Raw genomic sequence first — 25,618 nt, 5'->3', positions numbered from 1 at the left:
TCGCGTGTTGATCGTAGGCGTAGATGCTTTATTCCTAATGCATTTTTTGACCTATATTCCATAATAATGGCTCGGAGGTAATTTTACGCAATTTTAGAACATGGTTTTGAGTCTGGATTTGAAATTTATGCGTAGGTTTTGCTTGTAAAATTGCGCGAAACTCGAAATCTTTTTTTTTCGGTTAAAACTAACGCTAAATTTCTACAAAATCTGAAATTTTAGCAATATATCAAATGATATAACTTTATTTTCGGTATTGCATTTTCTGTAATTCTGAAACATATTTATTGAAAAACTTACGTAAAACTATCTATGTGTAGATAGGTGCAAAATAGATTATTTCGTATATATATATATATATATATATATATATATATATTTTTTTTTTTTTTAATCTAAGAATAAGCTTGATTGTTAGGCTAAAATCAAAGTGTAGTATCTTTCGAATCCGCAAAATAGATTACCTCAAATAAAACATTTTTTTAAAGTTAATAACAACGTTGTTCGTCGTTTGGCAAAGATTAAAGTGTAGTATATTTTCTCATCCATCAACAAAATAGTAAATTGTTGTCGTGTAAAATATTTTATAAATTGATCAGATGCTACAACACGTCCGCTATTTAATTTGGTAGATTCAATTAAATCTTAGTAATATGTAAAGATTTCCAATATTAAGAGTATGATAAAATTGTTCAAAATTATTTATTTTCAAAAATGTAATATTAATTTTAATATACGCATCGCGTAATGTATATAAAAAATATTCATTTAAAAGATATTAAAATACCGATAACAATTTAAAACATCCTTATAAACAGCTTACGAGTGCAGAAAAACGCTTCTCTGTAATAATATCTCATGTAAATTTTCTCTATAACGGTTGTCAGCATCTTTTACCAAGTATCTAAATGTTTCAATCTCTAATTTTTATCGCTCTTATTTCTTATCAAAATAAAACAAACTCTTAAGAATCTAATTTCGTAAGAATCCAGATTTTTTTATCGCGTTAGTATTTTTTCCCCATTTCCGATCACCGTATTAATTTATAATGAAAAAACGTTTCGTGGAGACGTCATTCTCAGAGTTTTCTTACATCGCTGGAATCAGAAGGCCTTGACTCTCGTAGTAGAGTGTATCTCGAAAGGAGCGAGGTTATTCGTTTTATCTTCATTCTTTTTTGCCCCTTCGCGTTGTGCTATATTGATAATCGCGCGCTAGCTTTAGAGGTCTTGTGTTTTTTTTTAGTTTGGCGCCTTATAGATGACGCCGGAGTTATACTCTGATAATAGGGACAAATTTCATTAATTGCCTAAAGGTAGAGCGTCCCTTGGATATCTGCAAAACTGGCCACCAGGGTATAGAGGTTCATACAGACCTCGAAATATCAGGAAAATTCAAATTATTTTTTAAAAAAATCTAGGAAATTTATGAGGATTGAGAAATTATAATTATGACCTAAAGAGTACAAATTTATTGTAATAAATTTTACATAAGATTTGCTTTTATTACTTATCTTATATATAATTACATGTAACCAATTTCGTTTAAATGTCAATAATGAAATGACCTTTTCTTGAAACATAATAACATATTGAGGTTTTCATCTGCAAAAGTCAGTGGATAAAGCTGGAAATATCAAGGAAATCGGTTTGAAAATAGCTGTATTAATACTGAATTAAGGATTAAATTATAGGAATATGTAGCCCTCTACCTAGTGTTAAACTTAATTCATTTCGTATTAATTTAATTTCTTTTCGTAAAAATTTAATTCATTTCGTAAAAATTTAATTCATTTCGTAAAAATTTAATTCATTTCGTAAAAATGTAATTTATTTCTTAAAAATGTAATTCATTTCTTAAAAATGTAATTCATTTCTTAAAAATGTAATTCATTTCTTAAAAAATTTAATTCATTTCTTAAAAATTCAATTCATTTCTTAAAAATTCAATTCATTTCTTAAAAATGTAATTCATTTCTTAAAAATGTAATTCATTTCTTAAAAATTAATTCATTTCTTAAAAATTTAATTCATTTCGTAAAAATTTAATTCAGTTCGTAATAATTTAATTCGTTTCGTAATAATTTAATTCATTTCGTAATAATTTAATTCATTTCGTAATAATTTAATTCATTTCGTAATAATTTAATTCATTTCGTAATAATTTAATTCATTTCGTAATAATTTAATTCATTTCGTAATAATTTAATTCATTTCGTAATAATTTAATTCATTTCGTATTAATTTAATTCATTTCGTATTAATTTATTTCATATTAAAAAAATGATTACTTCGCTTTTCTAAACGTTGATCCCACGTTTGAAGACGGCGACTTAGGCGCCGGACTGTATGATTGCCTTTTGGTCAATTTGTTTTCGAATGCTACCCTCCGCCGCGCCAAAGAAATCATTTGCCGGAGTTGAATGATTTATTGGCCAGTGGGCTTCTCCCAAGGAAGTTTGCAAACAGATCGCGTACTTTGCCGCGATCCTTCGTCTCTCTCGAAATGAGTCAAACCCGTTTCCAACACACTGACGCTGCTACACTCTCGCTTAGAAAGTTACAACCAATGATTTTGTTTTTATGAGGATGCGTTTTTATTTTCGAAGTAAAATCAAAGGTTTATAATTATTGGAAAGTGTTTTAAGTAAACTACAATAAAACTACATGGCTTATAAGGTTTTATATTAGAATTGAATATATTTTTGCTAAAATTGAATATATTTTTGCCAAAATTGAATATATTTTTGCTAAATTTAAATATATTTTTACTAAAATGAAAGGTGTTTTAAGTAAAATGCAAGGTATTTTAAGTAAAATGCAAGGTATTTTAAGTAAAATGCAAGGTGTTTTAAGTAAAATGAAAGGCTTTTTAACTAAAATTAAATATATTTTTCCTAAAATTAAATATATTTTTCCTAAAATTAAATATATTTTTCCTAAAATTAAATATATTTTTCCTAAAATTAAATATATTTTTCCTAAAATTAAATATATTTTTCCTAAAATTAAATATATTTTTCCTAAAATTAAATATATTTTTACTAAAATTAAATATATTTTTACTAAAATGAAAGGTGTTTTTGTATTTGTTGACTTGATTTTATCTCATATAATTTAGCACCTTCTACCTTAATTTGTCGGGTTATATTGATTTTTATTTAAAACTAATATTGGGATTATATTAGAGACTGACTGGTTTTTCTAATTGGAACATTTTTTCGTCCACTGAAAAGTTTGAATGACGTAGACTGACAAAATTTAATGATATTACACAGTTATAATCCGTATAATTTATATCACTTTGAAATATACCATTCCGAATGTGCCGAGATCGATTTCGATATATTGAGGACATATCCAAAATTTTACTAGATAAGCTTGCCTGCTAAATGTAACCCCCCCAATGGGGACCTATTAATTCTTAAATTTGGCTCTATTTGATAAAAACTAAATATACTGTTGACAGTGAAATCTTTGAAATATAAACAAAATATATCTCCATGAACGGAAAAATCTGAAGAAATTGAATTGTCCATGCAAAAACCATATAAATATAAGTTTAAATATTTAAATGGTTTTCATTTAAATATTTTAGACTATAATTATTAATTAAATATTATTAAAGTAGACAGCACAGGGAATTTAATTAAATAACTTAATTATTGGTTATTTTTAATATTTCGAGGCTCCGTTGTCATGGAAATATTTTAAACTTAAAGGAAAGGAAAACATGTGGCGAATAAAATTAATTAGCTTTATTCGTTAATTTAAATATCTAAACTTTCCGTTGTCATGGAAATATTTAAACTGACTAAATATTGATAAGTTGGGGAAAACGTGGTGAATAAAATAAATAACTTCATTATTGGTTAATTTAAATTTTTAAACGCGCCGTTGCCATGGAAATATTTTAAACATAAAGACTGAATATTAAAGAAGGGACAAATTAAAAGAAAAATAATATAATAACTTAATTACTTAAAATAATTAATACTTACTTTCTAAGTAATGTTTGATAAAATAAAACAAGTGGCACATTTACCACATTTGTGGGTTAATTACTTAATTCAGGATGACCAAACTATATCTTCCTATATTTGTAATGCCTTCGTATAAATTCCTTTATTTTCACCGATTTTCCTATAATCTCACAGTTTTTTGAAAATGAAATAATTTTTTTGAACGTGCCATAAAAAAAAATCTAGTCAAAACACTTTCGAACAAAACCTTGAAATGTACGGGCTTGGTAAATCCGCTAAGTGATCCAATAATGCAAGAAAGCAGTGTACAAAACATTATCAATATTCTAGCTAGGTGATTCGAGTCAAAGTATACCGATATGTAATAATTACCTTATTATTTTTCCTATATTTTCCTTTTTAGTGTCCTATATTTTCCTATAATTAGCCTATTTAGTTTCCTATGTTTTCCTATAATTCGGCTATTTAGTCTCCTATATTTTCCTATAATTCGGCTATTTAGTCTCCTATATTTTCCTATAATTCGGCTATTTAGTCTCCTATATTTTCCTATAATTAGCCTATTTAGTCTCCTATATTTTCCTATAATTCGCCTATTTTATTTCCTATAATTCGCCTATTTAATCTCCTGTATTTTCCTATAATTAGCTTATTTAGTTTCCTATATTTTTCTATAATTCGCCTATTTTATTTCCTATAATTCGCCTATTTAGTTTCATATATTTTCCTACAATTCGTCTATTTAGTCTCCTATATTTTTCTATAATTCGCCTATTTTATTTCCTGTTTTTTCTATAATTATCCTCTAAAATTTCAAAGCCTTTCCCTGGTCACCCTGTTAATGTTCTTCAAAAATTTGTTTTACCATGGGAAATTCAAATAAAATCACATTTTCCTAGTATAACATAGTAATTGATAATTATATTTGTGTCCCAAACCAGAATATTGAATATTTGCTAGACGAAACCAAACAAATGCTATTTACTTTTGTTTTCCGTGCAAAAGATTCAATATTCGCAAAATATGTTGGTAATTATATTGCTTTGGCCGGACGAATACATCAATATTCCCATGGTGAAACCAAACAAGTGGGAAATACATTGTTTTGCCAAAATAAAGATCAATATTCGCACGGTATAAAAAACCATCAATGTGACGACTTTCGGAGCTTTTACCATGATTTAATATGGCCATTGGTAAAACGATATATATTTTGCACATGTGAAAATTTCAAAATTTATTAATACAACCGTTTCCAAAACATTTATATTAATATAAACAAAAAATGTGTCACGTATGTTACTCCGCAGAATAAATCCTGTTTGAATTGAATAATTATATGAAAATTATAATTATATTATAAAATTATAATTATATGGTTAAATTAAAACGATATTAAAATTTTAATTATATTATAAAATTATAACGATATTAAAATTATAATTATATTATAAAATTATAATTATATTATAAAATTATAACTATATTAAAATTATAATTATATTGTTAAATTACAACGATATTAAAATTATAATTATATGGTTAAATTAAAACGATATTAAAATTTTAATTATATTATAAAATTATAACAATATTAAAATTATAATTATATTATAAAATTATACTGATATTATAAAATTATTAGAATATAATTATATTAAAATTATATTGATATTATAAAATTATTATAATAAAATTATAATTATATTATAAAATTATACTGATATTATAAAATTATTAGAATATAATTATATTAAAATTATACTGATATTATAAAATTATTAGAATATAATTATATTAAAATTATACTGATATTATAAAATTATTATAATATAATTATATTAAAATTATACTGATATTATAAAATTATTATAATATAATTATATTAAAATTATACTGATATTATAAAATTATTATAATATAATTATATTAAAATTATACTGATATTATAAAATTATTTAATTGATAAATGGTTTTTAGGTTCGCATTTTTAGTTACTGGAAATATTCCACTAGTTTTTTTATGCAAATAAACAGCCTATATACGCACCGAGTATCTTTGGAAAATAAAAAAAGACCCGATTAAAAATCGAAAATTCCCCAAAAATATTGCCTCCAAAGTCGTCGAAATTCCGAATAGCACACGTGTCACACTTTCCCCTTCAAACCCTATCTGTATTTCACTCTGATAAGCGCCCCGCAAAACCGATCCGCCTCCCCCCCCCCCCCAATAATATAAACACGAACCCATCGAATTCCTACTCGAATTGCGCTATATGAGAACTCTTATAAATCAAATATATGACCCCCTTAGACCCAAGGCACCTAGCGACTTTTAATGCCTTTAAATAAGGTGGCCGGGTTACAATGCGTAGGAGGGTGGTGGCTACGCGAGTGAACAGCTCCCTACACTAACTATTACCGTTAACCTCAACAAGTTTTTACGGAAAGGGGAAACCGAAGATCTCGGGGGAAAACCCCTTAAACCAGTGGGGAGAGAACTTGCAAACTCTACGCAGAAGGAGTTGTTCCGAGTTTTCACCCAGTGCCACAAGCTGGAATCGAACCCGGCTCCTCTTGCTGCGAGGCGAAAGTGCTAACTACTCAGCCACCCCACCTTGCACCCTTGATCGATTAAGATGATTAAATCACGATTAAGATTATTTAATCCCGATTAAGGTGATTAAATCCCGATTAAGATGATTCAATCCCGATTATGGAGATTCAATCCCGATTATGGAGATTCAATCCCGATTAAGATGTTTCAATCCCGATTATGGAGATTCAATCCCGATTATAGAGATTCAATCCCGATTATAGAGATTCAATCCCGATTATAGAGATTCAATCCCGATTATGGAGATTCAATCCCGATTATGGAGATTCAATCCCGATTATGGAGATTCAATCCCGATTAAGATGATTCAATCCCGATTATGGAGATTCAATCCCGATTATGGAGATTCAATCCCGATTATGGAGATTCAATCCCGATTAAGATGATTCAATCCCGATTATGGAGATTCAATCCCGATTATGGAGATTCAATCCCGATTATGGAGATTCAATCCCGATTAAGATGTTTCAATCCCGATTATGGAGATTCAATCCCGATTATAGAGATTCAATCCCGATTATAGAGATTCAATCCCGATTATAGAGATTCAATCCCGATTATGGAGATTCAATCCCGATTATGGAGATTCAATCCCGATTATGGAGATTCAATCCCGATTAAGATGATTCAATCCCGATTATGGAGATTCAATCCCGATTATGGAGATTCAATCCCGATTATGGAGATTCAATCCCGATTAAGATGATTCAATCCCGATTATGGAGATTCAATCCCGATTAAGATGATTCAATCCCGATTATGGAGATTCAATCCCGATTAAGGTGATTAAATCCCGATTAAGATGATTCAATCCCGATTATGGAGATTCAATCCCGATTATGGAGATTCAATCCCGATTAAGATGTTTCAATCCCGATTATGGAGATTCAATCCCGATTATAGAGATTCAATCCCGATTATAGAGATTCAATCCCGATTATAGAGATTCAATCCCGATTATGGAGATTCAATCCCGATTATGGAGATTCAATCCCGATTATGGAGATTCAATCCCGATTAAGATGTTTCAATCCCGATTATGGAGATTCAATCCCGATTATAGAGATTCAATCCCGATTATAGAGATTCAATCCCGATTATAGAGATTCAATCCCGATTATGGAGATTCAATCCCGATTATGGAGATTCAATCCCGATTATGGAGATTCAATCCCGATTAAGATGATTCAATCCCGATTATGGAGATTCAATCCCGATTATGGAGATTCAATCCCGATTATGGAGATTCAATCCCGATTAAGATGATTCAATCCCGATTATGGAGATTCAATCCCGATTAAGATGATTCAATCCCGATTATGGAGATTCAATCCCGATTAAGGTGATTAAATCCCGATTAAGATGATTCAATCCCGATTATGGAGATTCAATCCCGATTATGGAGATTCAATCCCGATTAAGATGTTTCAATCCCGATTATGGAGATTCAATCCCGATTATAGAGATTCAATCCCGATTATAGAGATTCAATCCCGATTATAGAGATTCAATCCCGATTATGGAGATTCAATCCCGATTATGGAGATTCAATCCCGATTATGGAGATTCAATCCCGATTAAGATGATTCAATCCCGATTATGGAGATTCAATCCCGATTATGGAGATTCAATCCCGATTATGGAGATTCAATCCCGATTAAGATGATTCAATCCCGATTATGGAGATTCAATCCCGATTAAGATGATTCAATCCCGATTATGGAGATTCAATCCCGATTAAGGTGATTAAATCCCGATTAAGATGATTCAATCCCGATTATGGAGATTCAATCCCGATTATGGAGATTCAATCCCGATTAAGATGTTTCAATCCCGATTATGGAGATTCAATCCCGATTATAGAGATTCAATCCCGATTATAGAGATTCAATCCCGATTATAGAGATTCAATCCCGATTATGGAGATTCAATCCCGATTATGGAGATTCAATCCCGATTATGGAGATTCAATCCCGATTAAGATGATTCAATCCCGATTATGGAGATTCAATCCCGATTATGGAGATTCAATCCCGATTATGGAGATTCAATCCCGATTAAGATGATTCAATCCCGATTATGGAGATTCAATCCCGATTAAGATGATTCAATCCCGATTATGGAGATTCAATCCCGATTAAGGTGATTAAATCCCGATTAAGATGATTCAATCCCGATTATGGAGATTCAATCCCGATTATGGAGATTCAATCCCGATTAAGATGTTTCAATCCCGATTATGGAGATTCAATCCCGATTATAGAGATTCAATCCCGATTATAGAGATTCAATCCCGATTATGGAGATTCAATCCCGATTATGGAGATTCAATCCCGATTATGGAGATTCAATCCCGATTATAGAGATTCAATCCCGATTATAGAGATTCAATCCCGATTATGGAGATTCAATCCCGATTATGGAGATTCAATCCCGATTATGGAGATTCAATCCCGATTAAGATGATTCAATCCCGATTATGGAGATTCAATCCCGATTATGGAGATTCAATCCCGATTATGGAGATTCAATCCCGATTAAGATGATTCAATCCCGATTATGGAGATTCAATCCCGATTAAGATGATTCAATCCCGATTATGGAGATTCAATCCCGATTAAGGTGATTAAATCCCGATTAAGATGATTCAATCCCGATTATGGAGATTCAATCCCGATTATGGAGATTCAATCCCGATTAAGATGTTTCAATCCCGATTATGGAGATTCAATCCCGATTATAGAGATTCAATCCCGATTATAGAGATTCAATCCCGATTATAGAGATTCAATCCCGATTATAGAGATTCAATCCCGATTATAGAGATTCAATCCCGATTATGGAGATTCAATCCCGATTATGGAGATTCAATCCCGATTATGGAGATTCAATCCCGATTAAGATGATTCAATCCCGATTATGGAGATTCAATCCCGATTATGGAGATTCAATCCCGATTATGGAGATTCAATCCCGATTAAGATGATTCAATCCCGATTATGGAGATTCAATCCCGATTAAGATGATTCAATCCCGATTATGGAGATTCAATCCCGATTAAGGTGATTAAATCCCGATTAAGATGATTCAATCCCGATTATGGAGATTCAATCCCGATTATGGAGATTCAATCCCGATTAAGATGTTTCAATCCCGATTATGGAGATTCAATCCCGATTATAGAGATTCAATCCCGATTATAGAGATTCAATCCCGATTATAGAGATTCAATCCCGATTATGGAGATTCAATCCCGATTATGGAGATTCAATCCCGATTATGGAGATTCAATCCCGATTAAGATGATTCAATCCCGATTATGGAGATTCAATCCCGATTATGGAGATTCAATCCCGATTATGGAGATTCAATCCCGATTAAGATGATTCAATCCCGATTAAGATGATTCAATCCCGATTATGGAGATTCAATCCCGATTATAGAGATTCAATCCCGATTATGGAAATTCAATCCCGATTATGGAAATTCAATCCCGATTATGGAGATTCAATCCCGATTAAGATGATTCAATCCCGATTATGGAGATTCAATCCCGATTATGGAGATTCAATCCCGATTATGGAGATTCAATCCCGATTATGGAGATTCAATCCCGATTATGGAGATTCAATCCCGATTATGGAGATTCAATCCCGATTAAGATGATTCAATCCCGATTATGGAGATTCAATCCCGATTAAGATGATTCAATCCCGATTATGGAGATTCAATCCCGATTATGGAGATTCAATCCCGATTATAGAGATTCAATCCCGATTATGGAGATTCAATCCCGATTATGGAGATTCAATCCCGATTATGGAGATTCAATCCCGATTATGGAGATTCAATCCCTATTATGGAGATTCAATCCCGATTAAGATGATTCAATCCCGATTATGGAGATTCAATCCCGATTATGGAGATTCAATCCCGATTATGGAGATTCAATCCCGATTAAGATGATTCAATCCCGATTAAGATGATTCAATCCCGATTATGGAGATTCAATCCCGATTATGGAGATTCAATCCCGATTAAGATGATTCAATCCCGATTATGGAGATTCAATCCCGATTAAGATGATTCAATCCCGATTAAGATGATTCAATCCCGATTATGGAGATTCAATCCCGATTATGGAGATTCAATCCCGATTATGGAGATTCAATCCCGATTATAGAGATTCAATCCCGATTATGGAGATTCAATCCCGATTATGGAGATTCAATCCCGATTATGGAGATTCAATCCCGATTATGGAGATTCAATCCCGATTATGGAGATTCAATCCCTATTATGGAGATTCAATCCCGATTAAGATGATTCAATCCCGATTATGGAGATTCAATCCCGATTATGGAGATTCAATCCCGATTATGGAGATTCAATCCCGATTAAGATGATTCAATCCCGATTAAGATGATTCAATCCCGATTATGGAGATTCAATCCCGATTATGGAGATTCAATCCCGATTAAGATGATTCAATCCCGATTATGGAGATTCAATCCCGATTAAGATGATTCAATCCCGATTAAGATGATTCAATCCCGATTATGGAGATTCAATCCCGATTATGGAGATTCAATCCCGATTATGGAGATTCAATCCCGATTATGGAGATTCAATCCCGATTATGGAGATTCAATCCCGATTATGGAGATTCAATCCCGATTATGGAGATTCAATCCCGATTATGGAGATTCAATCCCGATTATGGAGATTCAATCCCGATTATGGAGATTCAATCCCGATTATGGAGATTCAATACCGATTATGGAGATTCAATCCCGATTATGGAGATTCAATCCCGATTAAGATGATTCAATCCCGATTAAGATGATTCAATCCCGATTATGGAGATTCAATCCCGATTAATATGATTCAATCACGGTTAACTAGAATAACTCATCAGTAAAAATAGATATTCCAAAAATTAGATCGTTATAAAATTTGAAATCCGATTAAGTATGCACCTGATATAGGAGTGTAGAAGTGTGTATAATCAGTGTTCCAAAAATACCACTTTTTTCTAATATTGCGCATACCAATGGTAAATAATGGTAAATACTAAATATTGAGCAATTTATATTATATAACAACATGTGAAATCAAGAAAATCAGTCACAGGAAGATCTTAAACTTTATTTCAATTACTCTACAAGTATCTTCTAAATCTTTATGGTTTTATCTCCTTAAAAACAATAATAATCAGCTAGGCTAATACCTTAGGCCTAAGTCCTCAAACGACTTTTAAAGCCATTAATTCGGGTGGCGGGTTCCAACGCGTAGGAGGGTTGTGGCAAGCCACGCGAGCCAACAGCTCCCTACACTAACTATTACCGTTAACCTCTATGTAGGTTTAAGTTTAAAATACTGTAAATAATTCACGGAAATATATTATTTGCAATTATTTACAACTTCATACCATAACGTTATTTACCAAATTTAACTCCGTCTATTTTACTTATATAAATCTTTTTTTTAAACTCCCGTAATATTTGGGAAGGAGCTCGAGGGTGGGGAGGGAAGTAATTTTTGCTTCGCGCGGGTGCCGCCATGTTGGAATCCCTGAATACGTTTAATCACCCCGGCGTCTTGCCAGTACCTCGCAACCCTGGAAAAAAAAGTTGATCAAGGACACCGCTATGTCATTGAGCAAGCACCAACGTGCCAGTAGACCCCCCGCGTCACCCCCCTTTCAAAGGTTCTTGTGTTTTATAATTTAGTCCCCTCCGATGTTATTGGCAGCTTTCCCCGCTCCTTGACGTCCAGGAGTCGCGTTCTCCTCCGCCGCGACGAGGATATTCGTCAGTTGACGTTCGAGAGCCCTATTAAAAGCCAGAGACAAAAACAAAAACTACGCAGTTATGGCCCAACGACTTTTAAATATTTTTTCGCATTCTCTCTTTTTGCGTTGTTGTAACTTTGCTCTTTAGCTTTTAAAAACCGGTTTAAAAGGGCAAAGTTCATACGCTTGGTTTTTTTTTATTATTAATTTTGTCCCTTTTTATGGCGTTTTATAAGAGATAATGTTAAATTAAATGTTTTAAATTTAAGCGTCGAGGAAAACACGTATTTACCCTTTTTCGGACGAGGCTTATGAAACCTAGTTTAGTCTTTTACAATCGTCTTAATGTAAAGGAAATTAAATTATTTTACGTTTCATGTTTTGACCCACATTTTTTTTGCCAGCGAAAAAATATTGCAGTGTTGTCAATTTCGAATTATTTTGTTTGTAAAACACCGAAAATGGCTAACTTTTGTTTTCCCGCCAAATGTAGAGGTTGGAAATTAGTATTTTGCGACAACATTTATTTAAATTAAAATTTGATTTTAAACAATCGGATTAAACAGGGTGACCACAGTTCCTATATTTCCTATTTTTTTCTATAATTTTACGTCCTTCCTTTTTTCTCTTATAATTTCATTAAATTTCCTATAATAACTTATATTTTAACTCTAAAGTCTGAAGAAGTTATAATAGAGCTTTGATATTACATCCTTAGCTGTCTTTAAAACGTCCTAGTTTTTAAAGATGCTTATTTCCAACACTTTTCGGCTATTTCTATCGGTTACTAACTTTATTTTTAATGATATAACCCCTTTAAACAATTTTGACATCCGTTTTCTCTTATTCTATAATTAATTTTTTCCTATATTTCATTGATAAATTTCCTATAGATACTAATTAAGAGTAATAGTCGACAAAGATTAAAAGTGCACAAAAATGTTTATTTAAAAAAAAATTATAAAATTAAACCCTGGTTTTATTATTATTATTATTATTATTATTTAATGACTAGTTTCGGTCACGTTATTGGACCGTTTACTATCATTTGTTTTGTCTTGCACAAGTAGCTAGAAATATTTTAAATTAAATTTCATATAATTTCTTTAAAGGATTGTAAAATATCCTGTAATCACCCTAGATTGAATAAAATTCTAAATATACTTCAACCGCAATTTTTTTCTCGTGGTTTTGCTTCCAGGGGATTACAGTGTGAACACGGTGTTCAATCTTAATATATTCTTGGTACAATTTTGCATTCAGTTCAAACTCTTTACACACAATCCTAAGGTATTTGTGTGTACACACCACAGTGTAGCCGATGCTCTATTCCACATAACTCTTCAATAATTAGGTCCAGAAGGGTCGGTGGTATGTCAATCGAAAGCAAATGGCATGCCCTCGGTAGCCCGTTATACATTTTTGGAATTTGAGAAAAAGAAGTTGAACATTTTCCCATTTTAGTGGTTTTTGGCGATTTTTGTCTTAAAAGTTACATATTTTTTTTAAATTAAGAGCGACTTGGTTGAACATTATATTTTAAACTAGTACATTTCTGAACTAATACTTCGCTTTCATTATGAAATCTTAATTTTAAGTGAGATATCTGGCTAATTCGGTTCGCCTAAAAATTAATTTAAATAACGTTTTCGGGTTCCTCTACCTTATTTCCAAATCCAGGTAACTCGAAAAATGCATAATCTATCAAATTCTTCTTGGGTTTATTAAGTTAATGTACAAGATGATTGGGAAATTTTTCAAATTTAAATTTAATATTTAAAATATAGTTGTAATATCGGGGGGATTGTGTACTTAAATTTTCTGTCTAGAAAATTTTCATTCGGCACTTGTTTTGGGGCGTTTGTCTACGAGCAAGTAAATAACAAGATGTCACGGAAATTAAGTACACACAATATTCCCGATTCCCCCTGATGTAGTAAATATATTTTAAATAATACATTGAAATTTGAAGAAATTTTCAACTATCTGGTACATGTTGCTTTTATTGTTATTGTCGCGTTCCCGGCTGAGTCAGACTGAATCTCGCCGAAGCCACGTGGGATTTTGTCATCTACTCGCGCCGGTTCAGCTTGACAAAAATGTAGTAGGTGTCGCCAAATCGTAAAAATTGAAGACAAAAAGATCGTACATAACGCCGACAGACAAGGTTGTTCGTCGTTATTAAATAAATTTATATTCAAATGTGGTGGTTATATTAAATGAATTAAGCCATCGTGAGGAGAACAGGAATTGAAAACCTGGCCTGGATAAAGTCCTACGCGTTAATCGATACTCAAATAGATCAAGGACGCTAATTTGTCTCGTATACTCCCTACCGTTATAGATGATAATCACCGGGAATTAACGTATCATTTCGTATAGGGCATACTTTACCCTCCTTCGCCTTATTGATTAAACTATCAACTAACCATCGAAATTTCCTTTTTTTTACCGACAAGTTTAATAAATTAATTCGGTTACCGTTTTATTCGACCTTGGACAAGGTCACTAGGAAGAAAACCACCGAAATGCGCGCGATGTCATTAATTTTTTTCTTATAAATTGGAAAATATTAGGTAGGTTCTGGTCTAATTTAACGTTTAACTTATACAGCAACTTGAAGTTGGGTGGAGGGAGGTGGTTATGTTTGGAATGCCAAATATTTCGTCTACGTAGTCAGATTGGGCTGGTGGTCAATTATGTATTAAGAAGGGTTGAGTCGTAACAGGGGCGAAATCTTAGAAACGCCAGATAGAATGGAATAAATTTGTTGCCATAACCGGTTAGACTAGCGACTGACGGTCTGAGGAATTTCCTAGTACCGTATTACGATGGTAAAATGGGCTCTGACTCTCTTGATGAATTATGTTATTTCTTCCCATTAAAAAAGGTACGGTTATTTTGAATTTCTGGGAGACCGACGCGCCACGAATGTGTTTTGAGATTTCGTTCAATTTCTTAACGAACGCCAAACAACTCTCTCAAAATTTAATAAGGGGTTTGAATAGGAAATTGAACGTGCAATTAGACTTTTTTGGAATTTTTTCAAAGAAATATGATTTTAATTTTTGATTTAAATGTATTTATCAAAATTTACAAAACAAATGGTTGCTGATGGATGTCAATTCAAAGCTAAATAATGACAAGTATTAATTAAATTTAATTAGTGTAAATTTTAATTTTAATCTACATTAGCAATGAACGCAAATTATCAATAGAATTGCGAAAAAAAAATTGGCATAAATGATTTATTTATTTATTATAAACAAAAAAATGAACAATTGAAACAATTCTTTTTTCACAAGCAAACCTTGTTCTGAAAATATTATTACGAATAAATGTTGATAATGTCACGAATATCTGTCGGCAAATAGGATTACTATTAGCCTACTATAAATAAAAGACTACACATAAAACTCACTCGCTTAGGTAAATAAGTAAATTTTACTCTCGCTAACTGTAATAAATACTGTTTGGGTATCTCTAGAAAATGACTGTCTTACCACATGTTAGGGAATAATTTTTAAAACTTTAAATTTTATTTGGTTAATTTAACTATATTTGTATGGTAAATTCTGGGATTAGTATTATTAAACATTTGGTAATTTTTAAACGTTGTAATTCCCACGTTGCAATAAAACATTTAGTAGTTAAAACATAATCTGTAGAGTCGCCTTAATAACAAAATTAACTAAAATAAATTAATTCACTTCTGTTAAAAGTAAAACCTAACATAACCTAAACGTTTACACTAAAATATGGTGAAATAAATTCATTAACTTCTGATAAAAGTGAAACATAACATAACCTAAACGTTTATACTAAAATATGGAGAAAACAATTCGTTAACTTCTGATAAAAGTGAAACATAACATAACCTAAACGTTTATACTAAAATATGGAGAAAACAATTCATTAACTTCTGATAAAAGTGAAACATAACATAACCTAAACGTTTATACTAAAATATGGAGAAAACAATTCATTCACTTCTGATAAAAGTGAAACATAACATAACCTAAACGTTTATACTAAAATATGGTGAAATAAATTCATTCACTTCTGTTAAAAGTAAAACCTAACATAACCTAAACGTTTATACTAAAATATGGGGAAATAAATTCATTCACTTCTGTTAAAAGTAAAACCTAACATAACCTAAACGTTTATACTAAAATATGGAGAAAACAATTCATTAACTTCTGATAAAAGTGAAACATAACATAACCTAAACTTTTATACTAAAATATGGAGAAAACAATTCATTAACTTCTGATAAAAGTGAAACATAACATAACCTAAACTTTTATACTAAAATATGGAGAAAACAATTCATTAACTTCTGATAAAAGTGAAACATAACATAACCTAAACGTTTACACTTAAATATGGTGAAAATATTCATTCACGTCTGATAACAGTAAAATATATTTTGGTCCTAAAAAGATCAGGGAATTTGAATATGAAAATATGGTAGGAAACCTGAAATAGAACTAACATCCGAAAACAGTCGAATATCTTCTTTAAATTTTAACTCTCGAGCTTATTATAATCGATAAAGGCTCTTTTCGTTTTTTCCTCCGTGATCGACTGTTATTATTGGAATAAAATGGGCCTAAAAATGTATTTTTCCAAGAAACGCTCATAAATATTTATAGCAGTCGAAAATCCTTGGGAAGGGATCCTATTGTGGCCCGATCGACTCTTTTTCGCTTATCAGGGAGCAGAATCTCCGTTGGGCCCTTTGTAACCCGTCATCATCGTCTTGTTTCTTCCATCCCAGCCCGTACCTCACCCGGCACTGCGGCCCGAACCAGGCAATAGGTTAACGGAGGTCGCGGGCGCCTCGAAGTGGGTTCCTGCCTTCGCCTTAATTACCAGCTAAGACACGGTTTCAATTACGGGATACGGAAAAGGCCAGAAAGTGGCGTCTTTTCAAAGCTATAAATAAACCAATCCACCCGTTTTCTCACCCACTTTTTTTATTGTTCCTTTTCTGCTCTGGATGGACGCTATCCCCCCCGCGCTCTAGCCGCCTTCCCGCTATAATTAAGATTGCTTTTCCCCCCGCACCATTTCCTCTCTTTGCAAGGTCGAGATATTTCTATAAACAAGGTGGCGAAAAGGGATACATTTAGTTCGGCGCTTAAGTGTACATCGAGCATTTGGCGAGAAAAGCACTGATCATATTTTAATATTAATTTAAGTATAACCGCTAGTTCGTTCTAATAGGTAGTTTGCTGTACTGCCTTTGGTAATTTTAATTTTGTGATCAGTTACGTAATCACTTCAGTACCGTCAATGTACACAGATTACGGGGAGTGATCAGTGTCTATTCATACTATTTAATTCTTAATTTTAATAGGCCTTTATATTAAGTAACATTGGCCTTCTGGTTTGATGTTGCTGCTGCTTCTACGTATTTCGTGAAGAATGAGCTACATAAAACAAGTTCAGAAAACGTAGCTTATTTTATAGAAAGGTTTATTACCTTATTATTTTTCCGAAATTTTAGTGTCCTATTGTTTCTATAATTCGCCTATTTAATTTTTTATTTTTCTTATAATTCACCTCTAAAATTCCTATTTTTCCTATAAAATTTTATGAAAAGACCTATTCAAAAAGAATTTATTGAAATTACGCCAACCTGCAATGCCACTAGATAGAGGACTGCCTGTTCCTTCAATTTACTTTAAAATTTTAGTTTAATAATAAAATAACGCTTTGAAGTTGAACCTTGAAGCGACTCTTATTCCTGGAGCAGACAGCGACGAATCCCTCTATAAACTCTCCGTCTCTACCCTGGTATCCAGTTTTGCAGATATCTAATGGCCGCTTTACCTTTTGCAATGGTGTCAACCGAAACGAAATTGGCCCATTTATCAGAGTATAACTCCTTCTCCATCTACGAGGCGCCGAACTAAAAAATGTAGTCTCAAGGATGAGGAAGAACCCGCAGTTAAGGAAATGGCCTCCGGTCAACTCTCCAGTTTTCGAAGGAGTGTAGAGAGCGTGTGGGGGAGGGGAGGGGGTCAGCCGGCGCGTTTCAAAGGAAAACACGGCTCTGGTGGGAATTTTTTGACGGTCAAGATGGAATCGGTTCTCACTTGATAGATTGCTCCGAATGGGTTTATGGTTTTAACCTTTCTTGGCGAGGGACTTCCAGTAGAGGGTTTGCTCTCCATCCATCCATCCCATCCTTGTCCTTGAAGTCCAAACATATCACTGACCAATTTCTTACCAATTTATATAATTATTAACACCGAAAAGTTTCATTTTGGGTTGTTCCAAAAAAGTACTAAATTAAGTTGTGGACTTTTAAGAAAAGTCTGTAAACAAACGAGACCATTTTGGGTAATTCTAAATTGGGGTCTTATCCTTCAGACCTTAATTGAAGATTTTAAGAAATTCGTCGGCGTTTTTTTAGCCTAATATCTTGACCGAACATCAGGGTTGGAAAAAAGGCGCCTTTTTTTGAAAAAATCCAGACCAGTGTTTTAATTGGCTATAACCGTTTTTTTTTCGGTTATAACCGGCTAAAATATAAACAGTGCCTTTTACATATGCAAGTAGAAATTGTCTGCCGTTATTGTCGTAAATAATGAGCTAAACAAATAAAGCGAAATTTTTTGTGTATGACGCACGGACAGAAGCGAGGAAGCGGACCTTGGAACTTTAAACCTACCGAAAAACTGGTAAAAGTAAACCGGTTTCTAAATATGAAACAAAAAATAAACTAAATTTCTAAATAAAAACTATTAATTTACTAAAATATTCATATTGTAATTTTTTTTAAAAAAAAGCCAAAAAATTCTGGATTTTTTCAAGTGTCTATAACCGGTTTTAACCAGGTGGCTATAACCGGTATGGCTGGTTCTATGCCAACCCTGCCGAACATCAGGTTATGACGGAATTAGAAGTAAATGATATAATATCATTTAGATTCGTAATAAAACTTTTATCACTGTTTTTTTTGTTTTTAAGCCTTTAAAGTTCTGGATTATTTTCCCCACAAACATTTAAATATAGAAATTAATATGGTTATATATATTATTTTACTCCATAAATATTTCTAAAATAGAGTGATTAAATAACATTGAAAATCGTAATTAGTTCATGTTATGTATTAATTTTTCGTACCATTTAACAGGCAAAATGTCCGTAATTAACTTATTATATGATTCAAAACAGCCTTTAAATTCGTCGTTTTGGAAGAGGTAGATTTGAAACTATAAATTCGTGCTAAATTTACAAAATTATTGCACGACGGATACTTCATGAAGTATCCGTCGTGCAATAATTTTGTAAATTTAGTATAGAACTTCCACCATGGTTATAAAATTAAATATTTATGATAAATTCGTGGTTTTGACTGTTCATTTGGCGCGGGTGTGAACAAGCTCTTCCACACTGGGGATTTTTTGAATGGGATGGCATTTTCCTCATTGAAAACTTTGGCGAAGGCGGGGGGGGCTCGAAATGAAGATTTTTCGGTTTGTTCGGGGGCCGTTTCCAGGAAGCCGAAACTTCGCCATCCAACAAGAACAATTCCCATCCCCCCTCGCGCTCTCAACAACCCTGAAAGCGAGAGGGGACTTTCGGGGGGTTGGGGATTAACCCCCACAAAGCCCGGCGTCGCTCGATTTCTAGGAAATCGTCGGGGGTGTTGACGCCGGCTCGTTACAATCCCCCCCCACGCATTCTTGACTCTCCCTCCCCACTCTTCAATTTGATCTCCACCACCCCCTTTCCTGAGTAATGCGGTATATTACATGGCGTAAGATGGCGCTGACTAAGTAATTGGGGGGTACATCTCTCTTCAAACCCCGCCCCCCTCCAAACTAAAATGAAGCGTTTTTATATTTTTTTCTGCTTGAATGGAGACAAGCCCTTAAATTATAATCACTTATTTAAATACACCTTATTTTATTTCTTACTAAGAAAAATGCCAGCTACGTGTAAACGTCTTGCCTTTATTGACTTTATTAGTGAATTCGGTGTCTCAGCATTTTACTTTCATTTTCTAAATTAAACGATAAATAGACGTGGATTTCTCATTTCAATCCGCAATTGAAATAATATACAAAAATAATTATTTGGATCGGCTATAATATATTGTTTGTATTACAAGTAGTAATTCAATTAAATTTTCAACTGTTCCTTATCGATGCACGAATTTTTTTTTTATTCTATTATATATAAAACTATCAAAAATCATTAAAAACATAATTCAAATTAAATTTATTATTATTAATAAATTATATTATTGTAGGTAGGTTAGTAATCGATTATTGTACTTTTATTCGATTGTCCAATTCATCTATTTGCCTGAAATAGATGAATTAGATACATTTTTCGATCAGTTAATGATTTGTATAGGGTGTCTAATCGATTATTTTAAAAATATTTGAATTTTGATAGGTTTTAATCGATTTATGATCATTGAAGGGCTTAAGTTGAACGTCGTTTACAATATCACTGTTTTTTAACTGAAATGGATGAATTAAAACAATTTATTTTTAAGTTATTGTAATATATTAATAAATTTTTGTACGATATTAATCGAATTTTGATGGGTTTGAATATATTGTTCGATATTAATAGATTCTTGTAGGATATTACTCGATTTTGGTCGGAAATTAATCGCTTATTGTTGGATATTACTCGATCATTATAGGATATTACTCGATCATTGTAGGATATTACTCGATCATTGTAGGATATTACTCGATTATTGTATTATAATACTCTATTATTGTATTCAATTACTCGATTATTGTCTTCAATTACTGGATTATTGTATTCAATTACTAGATTATTGTATTAAATTACTCGATTATGGTATTAAAATATCCGATTGTATTCAATTACTCGATTATTGTAGGATATTTCTCGAATTTTGATGGGTGTGAATGTTTTATTGTAGAATATTAATCGAATTTTGATGGGTGTGAATGTTTTATTGTAGAATATTAATCGAAATTTGATGGGTGTGAATGTTTTATTGTAGAATATTAATCGAATTTTGATGGGTGTGAATGTTTTATTGTAGAATATTAATCGGAATTTTGATGGGTTTGAATATATTGTTCGATATTAATAGATTATTTTATATTAATCGATTTTGGTCGGCCATTAATCGATTCTTGTAGTATATTCATAGTTTTTTATTGAGTTTGAATCTTTTATTGATTATAAATCGCTTAAATCGAGCCTCGATCCCAAAAGAAATGACCGTATGACCGATCATTTAACTGACAAGTACGAATGCCAAGCCTAACCCTTCACCTAGATTGGAAAACTAATCCTCTTTTTATTATATCTGCAATCCATTTCTAACGTTTGTGAAAAAACACCGTCAGATTTTCATTGTGAAAAACTCACGGTTCGTTACTATACATTTATTGATGTACAAACGCGGTTTTTTAGGATAATCCGGCACTTGGAAAATAGATAAAATATTATCAACCGCTCGCTTCTTGGAAGTAGTAAGGACTCGCATTGTTCCAACGATACTTTCGAATTGCTTGGGTTGGTTGACTTCGGCAGAAAAAGCCCAACCTTAAAACCCTTCGGAATGGCACTTGTAAAAGAGAGGAAAGCTACTATCAGTTTCATATTTGCTTTTGCGCAATATGTAATTGACATTGCTGCTTGCCAGGATAACCTTCTTGAATGGGAACTATAATAAACGTGTGTTTCTTGTCGCTATCGACGTTGAAACGATGGCAATGTCTTGCGTAACAATTAACCGAGGTGAATAAGGAATTGACAGAATCTGATCGCCGTTTCTAGGATGTTCGTTATAGCGGAAGTTTATAAGCAGAAGTATCCATCTGGGTCGTAAAAATGAAACATGTGCCTTCGCAAGCTTGACACGGATTTCGTTCAACGAGAAATGTTAAAATAACTCTTCGTAGAAATCAATTTATTTATTTTTTTTTGATATAACAGGGTTCGTACGGAACCTCAGGTCCTATAATTCCTATAAAATCGTATATTTTCAAAAATGTCCTAAAACATCCTATATTTTTTGAAAAATCCCCAAAAGGTCCTTAACATCCTATAATTTTGATTTGGACCATTTCAAATAATAATAATTATTATCAGCTAGGCTAATACCCTTGGCACCACCTTAGGCCCAAGTCATCGAGCGACTTTTAATGCCTTTAACAGGTGGCCGGGTTACAATATTAATAATAATGTTTTTCATTCAGGATAAAAAAGCTGTACACTTATTGGGCCCTGATACGCGATACAAAACAAAAAATACTATAACGCTCGAAACAAAAGAAACTATTTACATTAATATTAATTGATACAATGATAGTGCCCGAAAAACGAAAATAAAAAAACAGAATTTCACAAAAAAAAAAGATAGATACATATGAAGCGACAGTAATAAAATTTAAAAAAAAGGCTAATTGTAAGTAATGCTGAAATGAACAACAGTTCAGCCCCAGTTTTTATATGTATCTAATCGACACTTGAATGCCGATGCGGAGGATTTGGTCTTAACGGCAGCCGGGAGATCATTCCAAAATTTAACAACCCGTTGAAGAAAACCCGCCTAGCGACCCCGTTGCGCCACTTTTTACGGATTGTGGGAGCCTTTCGCCCCTCCCACTTGATGTCGAAGAAGTCAACTGCTGTAACATCATACAGGCCATAAATTATTTTGAAGGTGTCAACTAAGTCAGCGCGAAGACGTCTGTCCTTAAGGGACGGAAGACCCAACCTTTTTAACCTCTCATCATATGGTAAGGTTCTGAACCCTGAAACTAGCTTCGTGGCCTTTCTTCGCACCCTTTCCAGCTTCTCAATGTCTTTGACCAGGTGGGGGGACCAAATGCTGGAACAGTAGTCTAAGTGAGGGCGAATGTAGACACTGTACAGGATTTTGAAAGATTTGACACTAAAATGAGATAATGTTCTCCGCAGCATATACAAAGCCCTTGTCCCGCGCTGAAGCCCGAAAAACAGCATGCGCCTCTATCGCTTTACTCCCCAAACTGTACTTATAGCGAGGGCTATTAGCCCCGCAATGGAGAACAACCGATTTAGTAGTGTTGAAGCTCATACCGTTCGAGGAGGAGTAATAGCGAATCAGTCGGTGAAGCTATTTTATGACCAATCTTATTGTCATCGGCAAACAATGAGAAAAGACTTCTTGATTACCAAAGGTCATTAATAAATATAAAAAAAAAGAGTTGGGCCTAACACAGATCCCTGAGGCACCCCACTGGTCACCTCACACCATTCCGAACAGACCCCACGCGGGACCACTGGCTGCGTTCGACCACTCAAAAAATCCGCGATCCAATTGCCAATCAAAGGTGGAACCCCTAAATACTCAAGTTTCCGAATAAGCAGCGAAAGCCTCGCGTAGGTCTAAATAGACCAAGTCAACGGAATGCCCCAAATCTAGGCACGTAGTGACTTCCTCGAGGGTTGAGAGGACAGAGGAGGTTCGTAAAACACGAACGTCTTTAGAGAAACCCATGTTGGTCTCTCGAGAAGAAAGATCGGCTAGTAAGGAACGCCACCAAGGAATCGCGTACGCTGGTCTCCAGTTCCTTACACGGCAGACAGGTTAGACTCATACCCCTAAAAGTGTCAACCGCGTTGGAGTTAGGAAGTTTTTTGATCGCGGTAACATTAGCCCGCTTCCATAAAAGTGGAAGACGACCAGACGAAATAGAGTAATTGAAAATGGCTAATAGATCGAGGGGAAGCTAAGATGGCTGAACCCTCTGAAAGTAATCGCGGATGAAGGTCATCAGGCCTTGGGGATTTAAAAGTGGGCAGTCGCTTTAAATGTCGTCGGACTGTGGAATACGATAGGCCAAAGTCTAGGGGACTGAAAACAAAATCAGAGGGCTCAGAACGGTCAAAACCAGCGAAAAAGTCACCCAGATATACCGCCTCCAAATCGGGCTCGCGGGTGAACACGGAGCTAAAGAAATCGTTAAGCGCCGTTACCACTTCAACCGGATCGCGGATTAATACCCCCGCAGAGTTCTCCACCACCATCAGAGAGGGTTTGGGTTTAAGAGAACGGGAAACACGCGAGTAGAGCGCCTTGGGGTTGGTAGGGATTTCATCAATTAAACGGGCTTCGTACTTATATTTCGCGGAACGAATGTGTTTAGTAAGTAAGTTACGTTTTTTCGCAAATGCGTGTCTGTTGTCAGTAGAAGGTGACGCTCTGAATATACGAAAGGCAGAACGCGTGTCTCGAATTAGGTGCTCGGTTTCCTTGAACCACCTGGGCTCCCTCAACAGACCCGAACGTTTAGTGGGTTTAATGGAGATCAAGGGCACCGACACGTCCCTGGCTTCAGTAACGTAAAGGAGAAGGATATCAAGCATTTCGTCCAAGGTAGGGGCATCGAGGACGGCTGACCAATCCTTCGAAAGCAGTGCAGCGCGAAATAGATCATAGTCCCTATGACTATAGGCAAAGCGTGTAGACGGGGAAATGGGCACCGGAAGGGAACATTGGACGTCGAAAGAGAAAGTGAGAACATCATGATCGCCTTTATCAAGGGAGGGAAGGTGGGAAAGGTCATGAACAGAATCCCAATTAAAAGTAAAAATGGGGTCTAAAAGTGAAGGGATATTGTTCACACGGCGGCGAGTGGGAGAAAAAACATGTTGCGTTCGTTGAAAGGAAGACACAGTATCAAGGAGCCTTTTCTCAACAGATCTAACCCCCTTACCTGTGGTACAAGAAGCCCAGTTTATCGCAGGCGCGTTAAAATCCCCCATAATAAGCACACGGTCAGCTAACTTGCAGGCTTTCTCCATCGTCCCCAATAAAATCTTCAAGAACTCAGGAGTCGCCGAAGGGCTACGATAGCAACATAACGCAATAAATAATTTTTTATCAAGTTTAATTTGGCAAGCCAAATTGTTTGGAGAAGTTAGGGAGCGATTAACAGTAGCCACATGGTGCGATCGAAAATACAGAACACATCCCCCGCTTCTTGACCAATCACAATCGGAGCGAAAGGAATTATAACCCGGAATGTGGAACAATTCAGAACATATGTCCTTATTTAACCAGGTCTCTGTTATGGCAATACAGTCAGGAACCAGTTCCCCTCGCAGTTCCCAGACCAACGCACGCGGTTCAAGGATTTTACTAATCAAAGACCCAGTATTTGTTGCTAAAAAGGTAAAAGCACAAGGCGCAGAGTTTCGAGGATAAAAATCATCAGGAG

At 33.9% G+C, this 25,618-nt stretch overlaps 1 protein-coding gene across 1 annotated transcript; it reads right to left on the bottom strand.

Annotated features, from left to right (window-relative positions):
- Positions 1-24,050: 24,050 nt before the first annotated feature.
- On the bottom strand, positions 24,051-25,202 carry LOC149948715 (uncharacterized). Its single transcript, XM_090171135.1, has one exon. It carries the CDS (start codon positions 25,200-25,202, stop codon positions 24,051-24,053), a length of 1,152 nt encoding a protein of 383 aa, XP_090027261.1.
- Positions 25,203-25,618: the final 416 nt, after the last annotated feature.

The sequence above is a fragment of the Leiobunum rupestre genome, chromosome 4, assembly GCF_980474605.1.
Source record: "Leiobunum rupestre chromosome 4, qqLeiRupe1.1.hap1, whole genome shotgun sequence".
Lineage (NCBI taxonomy): Eukaryota > Metazoa > Arthropoda > Arachnida > Opiliones > Sclerosomatidae > Leiobunum > Leiobunum rupestre.
Note: the sequence above shows the minus strand (reverse complement) of the source record. Positions and strands in the feature narration are given on the sequence as shown.